This window comes from Emys orbicularis, chromosome 5, assembly GCF_028017835.1.
Source record: "Emys orbicularis isolate rEmyOrb1 chromosome 5, rEmyOrb1.hap1, whole genome shotgun sequence".
Lineage (NCBI taxonomy): Eukaryota > Metazoa > Chordata > Testudines > Emydidae > Emys > Emys orbicularis.
Genome location: NC_088687.1, coordinates 10,998,366 through 11,013,106, shown reverse-complemented (window position 1 = coordinate 11,013,106; position 14,741 = coordinate 10,998,366). Strand labels below are relative to the sequence as shown.

The 14,741-nt window shown below is 49.8% G+C and overlaps 1 protein-coding gene across 1 annotated transcript in view; it reads left to right on the top strand.

The window, feature by feature from the left end:
- Window positions 1-9,774, top strand: part of RBPMS (RNA binding protein, mRNA processing factor) — a 102,375-nt gene extending 92,601 nt beyond the window's left edge. Inside the window, exon 6 of the mRNA XM_065405404.1 lies at window positions 9,497-9,774. Coding sequence (XP_065261476.1) covers window positions 9,497-9,774 — 278 coding nt within the window. The remainder of the gene's footprint in view (window positions 1-9,496) is intronic.
- The last annotated feature ends 4,967 nt before the right edge of the window (window positions 9,775-14,741 follow it).

Genomic DNA, 14,741 nt, shown 5'->3' with positions numbered 1-14,741 from the left:
CCTCGGAACCAAATGTAGGAGTGGGCTGATAAAGTTTGCGGATGACACAAAGTTGGGAGGTATTGCCAATTCGGAGAAGGATCGGGATATCCTGCAGGGAGATTTGGATGACCTTGTAAACTGGAGTAATAGTAATAGGATGAAATTTAATAGTGAGAAGTGTAAGGTTATGCATTTAGGGATGACTAACAAGAATTTTAGTTATAAGCTGGGGACGCATCGGTTGGAAGTAACGGAAGAGGAGAAGGACCTCGGAGTCCTGGTTGATCGCAGGATGACTATGAGTCGGCAATGTGACGTGGCCGTGAAAAAAAGCTAATGCGGTCTTGGGATGCATTAGGCGAGGTATTTCTAGTAGGGATAAGGAGGTGCTGGTTCCGTTATACAAGGCACTGGTGAGACCTCATTTGGAGTACTGTGTGCAGTTTAAAAAGGATGAACTCAAACTGGAACGGGTACAGAGAAGGGCCACTAGGATGATCCGAGGAATGGAAAACCTGTCGTATGAAAGGAGACTCGAGGAGCTCGGTTTGTTTACCCTAACCAAAAGAAGGCTGAGGGGGGATATGATTGCTCTCTTTAAATATATCAGAGGGATAAATACCAGGGAGGGAGAGGAATTATTTCAACTCAGTACTAATGTGGACACGAGAACAAATGGATATAAACTGGCCGTCGGGAAGTTTAGGCTTGAAATTAGACGACGGTTTCTAACCATCAGAGGGGTGAAGTTTTGGAACAGCCTTCCGAGGGAAACAGTGGGGGCGAAAGACCTCTCTGGCTTTAAGATTACGCTTGATAAGTTTATGGAGAGGATGGTTTGATGGGATAACGTGATTTTAGTCAATAGGTCAATAACGTGCCATCGCTGGTAATTAGTAACAATGGTCAATGATGGGATATTAAAAGTTACTACAGAGAACATTTTCCGGAGGGTCTGGCTGGAGAATCTTGCCTGCATGCTCGGGGTTCAGCTGATCGCCATATTTGGGGTCGGGAAGGAATTTTCCTCCAGGGTAGATTGGCAGAGGCCCTGGAGGTTTTTCGCCTTCCTCCGCAGCATGGGGCAGGGGTCGCTGGCTGGAGGATTCTCTGCGACTTGAAGTCTTTAAATCATGATTTGGGGACTTCAACAGCTGAGTCAAGGGAGAGAATTATTCCAGGAGTGGGTGGGTCAGCTTTTGTAGCCTGCATCATGCGGGAGGTCAGACTAGATGATCATAATGGTCCCTTCTCACCTTAAAGTCTATGAGTCTATGACACAGCACTGTCCGCACTCAGGGTTAGGTCGCTCCCGGGTGTGGAATTTTTACAGAACACTAAATATAACCTCAGCGTTCTGCAGGGGAACGACCTACCACCAAGCAACCTGAACTCGGCATTAATATCGTTTTTTGCCATTGAATTAACTAAGGACAGATCTACACTACAGACTTTTATATTGATATAACTACGTCACTCAGAGGTGTGACAAATCCACAGCCCTGAGCGACATACTACACCGACCTAACCCCCCATGTAGACAGTGCTATGTCAATGGCAGAGCTTCGCCCACCAATGTAGCTCCCGTCTCTCGGGAAGGGGGATTTCTCTGACTCTTAGACCACATTGTGCCTTTCTCCAGGGGCAGTCCACACGTAGAAGATAACAGCCTCCAGGCCAGGTTTGGGTAGGGTTAAGGTTATGAGCAGATTCCATCCACGTCTGTTGCGAACCACCTTTTGCGCCTTTTGGGGACTTGCCTGGATGGTTTTATATACTGTTATCCACTGTCTCTGTGGATACCCTACAGCCTCACTCTCCATTCATTCTTCCATAGAGAGTAATTTAGGCAGTTGGTAGCGGGTCATTCTAGCAACATGGGCAAACAATTGCAGTTGGTATCTTTTGGTGACTGTAGTCACACACGGCACTTTCAGTCTTCTAGGGGTGTTGTCCTTTCTTAGTCTATCTAGACTTGTCAACATCAGGACATGGTGCTGTTCAAATGTCTGCAGCTTTTGCTCCACATGCTTTGTCAGTATCAATGTTTCACAACTGTAAGGTAATGGGGGTACAATGAGCATTGTGTATAATCTGGGGTTAGCTGTCATGTACTCTGATGTACGGTTCAAACCATTTTTACTGAGGCATGCAAACATTTTGCTGGCAGTAGCTATCCACTTGTCAATGTCATCTTCATAGCAGTTACCATGTGGTATGATGGAACCCAAGCAGCAGGAGATGTGTGCTTGTTCAGTGTCTATATGTTGCATCCATTAAGGTTGCAAAGTTGACACTCCAGAGCTAGGAAAAGCCAGAATCAAGGCAGCCCAGGCAACCTCAGCCTGGCTCCCGGGTACTTATGCATTATGATACTGTCTGTAATTACATTAGCACACACTGTTTTTCCCCTGCCTCATTCGGTGCACAGGATGGATGGCGCTCACTTTTTATCTGCACCAGTCAGTCAGTGGTCCCTTACCTTATTTCCTGCCCACCCTTCATACTGAATTACTCAAATAATACACCCTTCCACCTGTGGCTCACCAGTCTGAAACCAGCCCAGCTCAGCAGTAATTAAAAGTCATGCCTATATGATGGGTGGCTGGTGGCCCCTAGATGAGCTGAGTTTGGTGGGCCCCAATTCCAGCTCTCACATCACAAACTCAGCGCTCAACATAGGAAGGCTCATGAGAGAGGCCAAGAACTGCCTGGGCCATGGAGGATGACCCCAGCAGATCAGAGTTGGGCAGGTTGGCAGAGCAGCATGTGGGGGAACAGCCCTCTAGTTGAACAGAGACCTGCAGTGACCCAAGCTGGCAAAGCAATACCTTTCACCAACAGTAAATCCACATCTCTTCAAAACAATGTGAAGCTGAAGTTTAGTGTAATATGCAAAGTATTTGCAAATTAACTCATCAACTAATTTGCATACAGTGTCAGACAGGGAGCTGTGCAAGGCTTGGCAATTGTGATGATGAAGGTCACAGGGTATCAATGATTTCTAGTGGAAGAATGAGGATGGAACAGCTGCTTGTTCGCACCACTGTTCAGATAGCACAAGCTGGTGGGAGGGGTGAGTTGGAGAGCAGGGGGGCAGTGTGGGGAAAGCTAGAAGGCTTTGAACAAAGGGGGTCTCTCTCTACAGCGTTTGCAAACCTTGTTGGTTGCTAAAAGGCCATTGTCAAGCCAATCAGTCTGACAACGACCCTTCAGGATTTGTCTTTCAAAGGGATGTTTGGTTCACCCAGAAGTGAAGCCCAACCAAAGCCGTTACCAGCCACACGGTGCACCTGCAGCTTTGCCTGCAGCAACCACCTCGGAGGGCTGCACTGACCTCACTGCCAGGCTGATACCCAAGGACGGGGGCCACGGGTAACATGCAAACAAAGCTGTGCACGTTCTCTTCTGAGAGCTGAGTGCGGGGGCTGCTTTGGGTATGCGAGGGGAAGGTGCTACCAAGGGGAGTATCGTCACCCATTGGCTGAATGGGAGAGCTTCCAAAAGCGATGGGTTTGTAACATCATCCCATTGCGGCTGTGCTGGTGGTAAACGCAGGGAAGCGGGCAGCTCGCTGCAAAGAGTCTGGGCATCTCCCTGAACTCAGACACTTGTTTGTTTGTCCTTTTTGATGGGGTTTTTTTTTTTTTAATTTAAAAGAAATGAGCCTGGAATTTCTCATTGCTTTCTGCCTTTGATGGTTCAGATTTGTTGTTTCTGACTCAGCCCATGTACACGAGATGTTCATCTCCCTCTGTCTCGGAACCCTCTCCAGCAGTATCGTTAGATGTAATTCAGTCTACGTGTGCGTATACATGTGTGCGTGTATAAAACGTTTGGTAGAGCAGCCTACACAAGGCTAGCAAAAGAAACACTTGAGAATCTGGAAATGCCAGCATTAAAGCTGCCTGCACAATGTCCACTCTGCCTCCTTGTAGGTAGGCACTATGATACAGTCATCTCACTTCTTATTTAGTGGTTGTGCCTAGAAGCTTCAGGTGCAGACCAGGCTATACATAGAATCATAGAGTATCAGGGTTGGAAGGGACCTCAGGAGGTCATCTAGTCCAACCCTCTGCTCAAAGCAGGACCAAGCCCCAATTTTTGCCCCCTGATCCCTAAATGGCCCTCTCAAGGATTGAACTCACAACCCTGGGTTTAGCAGGCCTAATGCTCAACCCACTGAGCTATCCGTCCCCCCCACAAAACAGAAAGGCAGACCCTGCCCCAAGGAGTTTACAATCAAAGTATAAGACCAGAGACAGCAGGTGGATACAGGCAGACGGGGGAGCACACGCAAACAATGAGACAGTCAAGTCTTTAGATGCACTTAGGACCAGATTTTCAGAAATATTCAGCACACACAGTCAGGGCCAGATTGGCCGAAGAGCTTGGCTCCCAACATGCAGAGGTCTGCTGAGAATTTGTCCGTATCTATCACAGTGGAGCTTCTGGGTACTGAGCTCTTTGGAAAACCTGGTCCCAGTGTGGGTGCTAAGCACTTGAACCTATGCCCTTAGTGTCCATGAAAAGTTCTGAAGAGGAAAGTGCTCTGTCCATCCAGGAAATAGGCAAAGTATGAGCAGCATCCCATGTTACTCCTGGGACAGCAGCGCATCCGTTCCTCCAGGTTACACTGCTCTGGTACCACAAAAAAGCAGCTAACAGTGACGTCATTTTTTCAAGCTTTTTTTTTTTTTAATGTTGAAAGAATATTGTGGTTTCTGACCAGGGAGCATTTACTAGTAAGTGAACAGCACCATGTTCTGAGTGGGACCACGCTCCCTTGCTGTTTCTGATCAGCTGCCGCTGGCAGAAAAATTGAATATGCTTCTTTTTATGGAAAAAAAAAACTCATGAATGAATCAGGTCCTAAGCATTAGCTGTAAATAAACCTCCAATAAAGTTCAGTATGCGTAAGTAATGCAAGCCCTGGGAGTAATAAATCCCACAGTTTAATCAGAAGCTTAAACTTGGTATCAGCTTCCCTACTGTTATTTATCTTTTTGGGTAAGCACCTTTTTCCATGGTTGTTACCCCACAAATAATTTATGATGCTGTTAAATCATTCACAGCTGTGTCGTTCCTGTGGAGTCTACACAGATCAGTAAACTGAAGGCTCACAACTAACCCGAGGAAAACAGTAAATTAAAACAGGCAGGTTCTAAAACAAGGGAATTATCTAGCAATTGCAGCAGTTTTGCAAGGCTGGTGTTCTTGTCAGATATGCAATAGGGCAGAACAGCCTTAAAGGGGCTTGTACTGAGCCTTCCTGGCATGCTCCTCAGCGGGCGTAAATCAGCATAGCTCCACTGATGTCAAATGATCTGTCCGATTTACACCAGCTGAGGATCTGGCCCTCCCATCCCTGACAGGACCTGCTGTGTCTGAATACCGCATGCCAGCAGTTCCCTAGGACTTCTCCCCGAAGAGAGCCTCTGTTGGAAATGGTCTGGGACTGGGACCGAGAGGAAGGCCAGCTCCTGTGACTCCTTGGAGAGATCCTGCTTCCTACAGAGCATAAAATGTGATGGAAGCTGCCAGGCCAGGCCAGCACACACTGGACAATGAGGGCTTGGGACCCAGGCTCGCCACATCTCAGCTGAAATACCCTGTGAGTGCTGAGAAAAACCCTAAGCTATCACCTCCCTAGGGCTGGCGAGGCCCTTGCAGCTGAGGAGGGGCTAGGGCTGGCAAGGTTCGTGTGGCTGGGGGGAGAGTCTTGGGCGGGGGAGACCCACATGGCTGGGGAAGGTCGGGGGGGGGGCGAGGCCCCCATGGCTGGGGTGGGTTTAAGGCTGGTGATGCTCCTGTGGCTGGGGAGGGTTTAGGGCTGGCAAGGCTCACGCGTCTGGGGAAGGTCTGAGGCTGGCAAGGCCCCTGTGACTGGGGAAGGCCTAGGGTTGGTAAGACCCCCGTGGCTGGGGAGGTTCTTAGCCTGGCAAGGTCCCTGTGGCCGGGGAAAGTCAAGGCCCCCATGTCCGGGAGGGTCTAGGGCTGGCGACACTCACGCAGCTAAGGAGGATCAAATGTGAGTTAAAATTAATTAAAAACTGGGCCCTTAAAGAAATGTAGCATCTGTCAGACTTTTCTTTGTCCCAAATGATCCTAACAACAGACACGCACATATACTCTTCAAACTCTCTCTATAGGGAAAGTTAATGATGATCTTGCACAGAGGCTATATTGGAAGAAATGGAGCTAAGTCATCAGTGGTAGTTGTCTCTAATTGCTATTATTATACAGGCTACAGACAGGCCCTATAGCTCAGGTAACTTTTATGTGAGGCCATTTTGACATCACAGGTGACTCAACCAGTCACCATTCTTCCTCTGCAGCTAATCTGCATTCAGCATTGGGTTGTCTGTAATGCCTCAGGGATAGGATGGAGACTGGACGTACGTCCAGAATCTTCATTGGTAGATTATTTGGCTCAACTGCTTTTCTGTGGCTACCTGCTGGCCCAGATGTCAGCGCCTGAAAGGTTTCTCATAGCACTGCTGCCTCGGCTCCCCTGTGCACTGAGACACAAGCAAAGCGGGAGCCTTTAAAGCACAGACAATTGGACTCAGGCACTGGATTGCCCCTGCCCCCCTTCCCATGGTGCCGTCTCACTAACACAGCCCTCAAAACAATAGGTCAGTGGCAAATCAGGGCTGGCTTCACTAGTGTGCCGTGTCTGCTTCAGTGATGCAAAGTAGCTATAAACTCAGCCTAAGTGACTGGTGCATTCCAGCTTCTTTGTGCTGGTCTGGTGTACTGGTGAAGCTGTCCTTAGAAGTTAACATTTAAACTATGGTTTAAGGGCGTCTATGTAGCTTCAGATAATTAGAAATATCACATGGCAGCATGCTCTTTGGGTCTCTCATGTAAGTATTCACATATGACATTTTAAATAATTTTTACCAAACTAAGGAAATTAAAAAAAAAACTTAAAATGGAGTTATGTTGAGATTATGTATCAGTAATTTAAGGGTAAAAAAATTACAAAGATTCTATAAATACCCCCAAACCAAGTGTGTTAAACCCAGAAAATTCACAGTTAAGAGTACACTTAAAAGAAATCCGAACTTGTTAAGATAAGAAATGCAGTGAGGGCACCTGAAGAACCACAAGGAAAAATATGGGAAAAAATGAATGTGTTTTTACAAATAAATGCAATCCAATCTGGGACCACAAACACTGAAATGCCTTACCCAGACCCGTGGGGTTCTCACGGGAACATAAGAACGGCCATACTGGGTCAGACCAATGGTCTATCTAGCCCAGTATCCTGTCTTCTGACTGGCCAGTGCCAGGTGCCCCAGAGGGAATGGAACTGACCAAGGCACTTATCAAGTGATCCGTCTCCTGTTGTCTAGTCCCAGCTTCTGGCAGTCAGAGGTTTAGGGCCATCCAGAGAATGGGGTTGCATCTCTGCCCATCCTGGTTAATAGCCATTAATGGATCTATAGTCCATGAACTTATCTAGTTCTTTTTTGAACCCTGTTATAGTCTTGGGCTTCACAACATCCCCTGGCAATGAGTGCCACAGGTTGAGTGTGCATTGTGTGACTGTGCATTCCTTATGTTTGTTTTAAACCTGCTGCCTGTTAAGTTCAGCGGGTGACTCCTGGTTTTTCTGTTATGAGCAGGAGTAAATAACACTTCCTTATCACTTTCTTCACACCAGTCATGATTTTATAAACCTCTATCATATCTCCCCTTAGTTGCCCCTTTTCTAAACTAAAGAGTTCCCAGTCTTTTTAATCTCTCATGTGGAAGCTGTTCCATAGCCTTAATCATTTTTGTTGCCCTTCTCTGTAGCTGTTCCTATTCTAATATATCTTTTTTGAGACAGGGTGACCAGGACTGTACATAGTATTTGAGGTGTGGGCATACCATAGGTTTATAAAGCCGCATTATTATACTTTCTGTTTTATTATGTATCCCTTTGCTAATGGCTCCTAACATTTGACTGTCACTGCACATGGAACAGATGTTTTCAGAGAACTATCCACAATGACGCCCAGATCTCTTTCTTGAGCGGTAACAGCTAATTTAGACCCCATCATTTTGCATGTTCAGTGGGATTATGTTTTCCAATGCACATTACTTTGCCTTTATCAACACTGAATTTCATCTGCCATTCTGTTGCCCAGTCACCCAGTTTAGTGAGATCCCTTTGTAACTCTGCCACGGCGGCACTACCAACCATCTGGGTCTGCTCTGCTGCCCTTTGTCCCTGGCTGCACTACCATGTGCCCCGTAGACACTTCCCACTGAGAGTGTTGCCTGTAGAGACCCCATTGATTGAGGATACTAGAAAGAGACAGGGAGATGGCCAGATGGCCACTAGCTGCCATTTCCCCCCAGCCATCCTCCTCCTTGTCCCCCATCTGCCTTCTTCTGTGCCTCTCCTTGTTTCCCATATGGCATAATAGGCAGAGGATTTCTCTTGGTGGTTGGGCCCCAGCTGTGCACCTTTGGCAGCTGGTAAATGGCTCCGACCAGACAATCAGGACATAGTTTGGGCACTCAGTGTCCACAGCCAGGCTGATGGTCCTAACTCCCAAAGCGACGACACCATCAGCTTCCCTTTCCCACTAGCCAGCAGAACTCATGCTTGGCCCCTCTGCAAATGCCCGTGTTTGTAATGGTTTGAGTTCTTCTAGACCCATCATTGCTCTGTCACCCCTTTCCCCCTATCAGGCTGGCTCAAGGGGCCTGCGCACCATGCACAGAACCAGTTCTGTGCCACCTCCGCAGGAGCCCCAAGGTGGAGTGGAGGGATGCCCTGGGGCAGGAAAGGGCAAGGCCAGTGTGGATGCACCCTAGGGCAGGCCAAAGTGGTGTCCCAGCCTGTGGCAGAGGGTGCAGTGGCCCCAGATTCTGAGCAGGGGGGCACGACCCAGGCCCTATCTCCCTGCCCCGGCTGGCCTACGGTGCATCCCAATCACTGTAGTACCTTTGTCACACACGCCCCGGGCAGAGTCAGCACTCAGTCTGTTTGTGTGTCTCTCTTACTGCTTGCTGCCTTGCATCACCAAACGGTGCAGGGTCCCGCCTGGCCCTGCAAACCAGGTCGATGGCTCAGCCTGTAACTATGGGTAACAGTCTCCACGCAGGGGAAATGCTCCCCCTCGGAGTGACACTGACAGCGAAACACCTCCCGTCAGTTGTGAAAGGGCTCAGTGTTCTGGCAGGTAAACGGTCCCGTTGCGGGAACCCCGGTCCCCGCACAGTACAAGTCCGTCCGAGGGGGAGTTTCTTCTGCCAGCTGTCATACCGTCATCCCAGTCACCTACTCTCCCACTGCTGCCCTGTCACGTTAGCACACAGTCCTGCTCTGATCCCTGGGGCTCCGAGACCCTCCTCCAGAGCAGTGTTTCCCCCCCTGGTCTTTTGGCTTTTCCCTCTGTGCTTAGGTAACAGTTGCCGGAGGAGTTGATTGATGTGAAGCGAGCTCTCTTGTTCGGTTGTTTTGAACATTGCTGTTTTGTAACCATGAACTCTCCTTATTCTTTTCTTGCAGATGAGCTCACAGTGCCTGCACTTTATCCCAGTAGCCCTGAAGTGTGGGCGCCGTACCCTCTGTACCCAGCGGAGTTAGCACCTGCTCTACCTCCTCCTGCTTTCACCTATCCCGCTTCACTGCATGCCCAGGTAATTTATACCAACCAGCCACAACTTCACTCACTGTACCACCGGTCCTTTCGAAGCTGGTCCCCCAGCGCACCCTGTCCAACTAACCCCTGTCCGGCTAACAGACACTCCTCCAGACGATTAATGATCTCACCCCAATCAAGCTGACACATCCTCAGGGGACGGGTGGGGACAGGCTTCCCGAGGTGATAGCACACACTGCCTGATGTATCCCAGACACCTCTCTCTTCCTTAATCCTTTCACTTTCCTTCACACAAAGGCCACGGGAGGCAGTTCTAGAATCTACCGGGTATTGAAGAACCCTGGACATATGTACCTCTGGATATACGTACTGTGCAGCCCAAACTGGCTCTTGCGGCTAATTCTCTGGAAGGCAATCGGTGTGGTGTGTGTTTGTGTGGCTGGGTGTGTTTGGAGTTGGCCATCTGTGAGGTCAGGAGTTTGGTGCTGTAGCCTAGATGTCAGGGCTCCCGACTCCAAGGCAGGTGATCTACTCCTGAGCTGCAGGGACAGCTGTCACTTCGTGGACAGACCAATGTGCTGTAGCTGCAATTGGTTACTGGGATGGTGTTCGCTGGTGAACGATGCCTGATTAATAGTGCTCCCTCCACCTCACCCACCGGTGTTTCCAGGTCAGTAGCCACCGCCGCTGCTGAGAGGAGTTCAGGCCCTTTGCCTGTCCCATCCCTGGCAGGTCTGCTAGGCTGTGGACAAAAGTGTGGGGGGATGGGTCCTTCTCCCCCAGCTTAGGTCTGAGGTGCCCAGGGTCTGCTTGGGGTACATTTTTGCAGCTGCTACCCAGCTCTGCTCTAAGGAGGGCAATGTGAGCAAGGAGATGAGGATTTGCAACAGCCCCAGAAACATTCTTGGTTCAGGTGATCCCAGCCGAATGAAAGGTGAGACTCCAGGCACGGTGCAGGCAAGGGTTGAATAAGGCTCCCAGGCACTGTGGGTTGAATAAGTTGGGTTCCAGCTTCTTAAATGATATGATGGAAGAGAGAACAGAAGAACTCACTTTTGATCATGCCCTGAAAAATTACTTACCAGAAACCTTAGTGACTGCAGTCTTAGTCCTTGAAACCTTCCGACGCTGACTCCTGCGGGCCAGGGGCCAGGTGATTCCCTGCTGTGAGCTGGCCACATGTGACGACAGCTACACGTAAGTGGCAACCACCACCAAGCACATCGAGTTTCCACCCCCCTGAGGGGCCAAGTGTGCAGCACGATGTTACCAAAGCTGGGGAGCTCCTTCCATCAGAGACGTGTTTTATCACTCCTTGATAGCAACTGCACGTGTCTCAGTAGCCTGGCTTCTGGAGGGACTTTTCCTGCATTAACAATCCACATAGAATATCAGGGTTGGAAGGGACCTCAGGAGGTCATCTAGTCCAACCCCCTGCTCAAAGCAGGACCCAGACAGATTTTTGCCCCAGATCCCTAAATGGCCCCCTCAAGGATTGAGCCCACAACCCTAGGTTTAGCAGGCCAATGCTTAAACCACTGAGCTATCCCTCCTCCCTGCCATATGTTGATGCTCTTCTGATCTTGCATACAAATGCATGTAGTCATGCATGGAGTATCTGAGTAGCTAAGCTGGAGGAGATGCTAGTGATTTCCATGACATTACACTTTGAGCAATCTACAGCCCAAGAGAGAGTCAAGCAGTGTGAATTCCATAGAGGGACAGACAGAAACCCTATTCCAACATGTTATGGAGCAGTGTAGGTTCCTAAGGGGCAGAATGGACAGCAGCCCAGGAGCGTTCACACTGAGATAAGCAACAGGAGAGAGGCAAGTCTTACTGCTGTTTGTGACTCCCTTCTCCTCCACCCTATGTCCCAACACAACACAGAGAGCAGAGCACGTGAGGCAGCACCAGGCAGCCAAAGAAGAGCTGTTCATCCATATGATCCCATGAACAGCACCTCCCAAGATGACCGTCAGAGATGTGTAGGCATTTCCTGGTGCTGCTACCAAAACCAAAGGGCTGGGTGTTACATGCCTGCAAGCTGTGGCCACTGAGGTGCCCTACTACAAAGCCAACCTGCAAGTTGATCCTCTGAGCTAGGCCAGGATTCACTTTGCTGCCGCTCAGTTTGGGCCCGCGGTGAGTTCAGTTTTGAGATTTCATCGCTAGCTCTGGTCACTGCAGATTCTTTGTTCCTCCGTCTCCATCAGCAGGTGACACCGGAGTTAGACATAGACTAGGCCACCTTTGGAAAGTGCACGAGCACAATGAGAGAGGCCATTTTAGAGCCAGCCTCTCGCCTTTAGAGCTGTCACACTCAACTGTGATATCACAGCCCCTTCCGGGAAAGGGCCGTTCCCTGTACCCTGTCAGCCACGCATGTGAGGGAAGAGCGCTTCTCGAACTACTTTCTGCAATGCCTAGTAAATCCACCCCTGGCTGTAGCTGCTCCCCCGTCTGTGGGTAATTGTCCTCCTTCCAATATTTATGCTGAATGCATTTCCACGGGAGCTGAGCCCAAGGGTTACCGACTAGCGAGGGAGGCTGAAAAATGTAGAAAGGGTGACCTAGATCAAGGGTAAACGTGGGAGAATTCCCAGTCACGCTGCTGCTGCGGATCTGAAAGTGTTGAGTGGGGGTTTCGTGTCAGTCCAGGATGAAAAGCCACCAGACAGTGAGAACAAAACTCACTGCTAGATTCAGAGATTTTAGGGCCTGAAGGGACCAATAGGATCATGCGTTTCTGTTCTGGTCTGTAAAGGTTCTTTTCCCTTGCTGTGCGTTAAAGGGCCGGACTGATGGACAAATAGCCATGCCAGGCTATCATGTAGGGCAGCAGTGCAAGGCTCGGTGTAAAACCCAAGGCCTTTCCTTGTTTCCCCTGCCCAGGAAGGGCAGGGGTCAGTGCTTAACGTGTAGCAGCTGGGGAGGGAGGCTCTAAATACATGAGTTGATTATGGGCCAGTTTTTCAAAAGACCCCAACACCCAGCAGCTCCCAGTGTTTGCTTTTGGAAAGGCTGGCTTAAACTTAGCCTCTAGATTCTCAAGAGAGGGGCCTGGACTGGACCAACAGGCAGGATCCAGGGGCATAGGACAGATCCAGCCGCTTGCTGACTCAGTAATTTAGCAGGCCCTGGCTAAATTTCCCTACAGAAATTAAGATAGTTCATGGAAACGCAGGAACTCAAGTGAGCGCACGCACTTCAGCGTGAGGCAAAGTGACTGTGACAGGGATGAAAAGGAAAATGAACTCCAAACGGAGGGCCATGTTTTATTCACAACCAGCGGTGGAGCAGTCTGCTGGCTAACGCAGCCCAGCAACGTGGAAGGCAGAAACACCAAGTAATGTACGCTCTGTCACAAGCACTTTTCTGCTTGTTGAACCCTGAAGTTGGGACCCCTAATGGCCCTTGATAGCAGGAGTACTGGAGTTAAAAATTAACGAGCAAAAGCAATAATTAAATATGGATGACGAGAACTCACTGTGGACTTGGCCTGCCAGCAGGCTGAGCACGCCTGGCTGCACCCAAACGGCGCGGCGCGGCCGGAGCCTCTCGAACATCTCAGTCCGCTTGAGGGCGTTCCTGAAAGCAATGCCCAGTTAGCGCTGGTGGGAGGGGCTCATTCACAGGCAGCCCCGTTGCTAGGAGAAATGGGCCCAAGGAAGGCTGTCCATGCCAGGGCGGGGGGCAGAGAGAAGGCAGGCAGGCCATGCCTCCTTGTCAACCTCCTCGCCCAAGCAACAACCTTCCCTGTCCCCCCGCCTCTCTTGTCCCCACTGTGCAGCATGGCATGGGGTGAGAAGAGTGAGTCTGATTCAACCGGGGGAGGACTGAGCCAAGGACTAGTGCAGGGGAAGGACCATGGTGGTGAGATGTGATTTGGTTGGTGGGGAGTGTCCCTTGGATGTATGTGCTTAGCTGGCCAGTGGCTCCTGTGGGTGATCAGTCTGCTGGGGCTCACCAAAACCAGAGCAAACCAGCAGGGATGCAAACACAGGCCTTGCAACTGGGCCACATCGTCCCCTTGGGCTTGAATCAGAACCCAGATCAGAGCTTCTCTGAAACCTTGGAGCGAAATCTCAGCTGCACAGCTCTAGTTACCCAGTTCTGCCACCCGTACTCACACGGAGCAATCCCGTCTCCGGGCTCGGCCCCACTGATTTCTATGGACATGCCGGCAGAGTAAGGCACTGCTCATTGGGAGTACATGTGGCAGGACGGCACCCAATGGCTACGCTGTGGGTATAAAAGTCATGTGGCTGGCCAGGTCTGAGACCTGGCCTCACACTTCCCTTCTCTGAGCCTGGCTGGGGCAGGGAGCCACACGGAGGTGGCAGGTAGTGTTTTCCAACCCCGGTGCGAGTCCAGGCTTGTTATGAGAGGGAGCATTGGGTGGTTCAGGTAGAAATGGGAGTCTGCATCGTTTGGTGAATGCAGGAAAATTAACCACTGGCATGTGGTGGATTCTCCATTCATTGGGTGTATCTTTCTAACAGAGCCACTCCAGTTTAACCACACGCTAACTGGGCTGGATGCAGGAATCCCGGGTGGGGTCATAGGGTTTGTGCTATTCTGGGGGTCTGACCAGATGATCACAATGGTCCCTGCTGGCCTTATACGCATTCAAGGGCTCAGCCCCACAGGTGACTGCATTTACAAAACTGCAAATGAAATCAGGCCACGTAAGTTATGAGACTGAAGCCGCACAGAGGTTGGTCGTTGCAGATGATTTTTTGTGCTCCTGTAACTCATACTGGTCCCTATTCTGCGCTAGCAGTGTTGGGATCTAGTGGTGGGCAAACAAACTGAAAGTTAAATTGTTAGTGTGCCGGTTGGTGGTCAGATTATTTGCTATGAGATAGACGTAGGCCATATTTATAGAGGACTGTTAGTAATATGTGCCAATGACTTTTCCAGGGCAGTGGATTATTACTTATTTTTAATGCACATAAAAGATGGGCATGAACTTTGTAATTAGGAAAATGAGGGCTAACAGCACTGGCTTTTGCCACGTGCCGGCTGGGGATTCCCTGAGGCCAGCTATGCTAATACGTCTGTGCCCTGAAACTCCAGCGTGGGGGACCTCCTAGTGGAGGCTGCCAATCAGCCCAAGATGGCTGGTGGTTTGGTAAAATGGGCAAA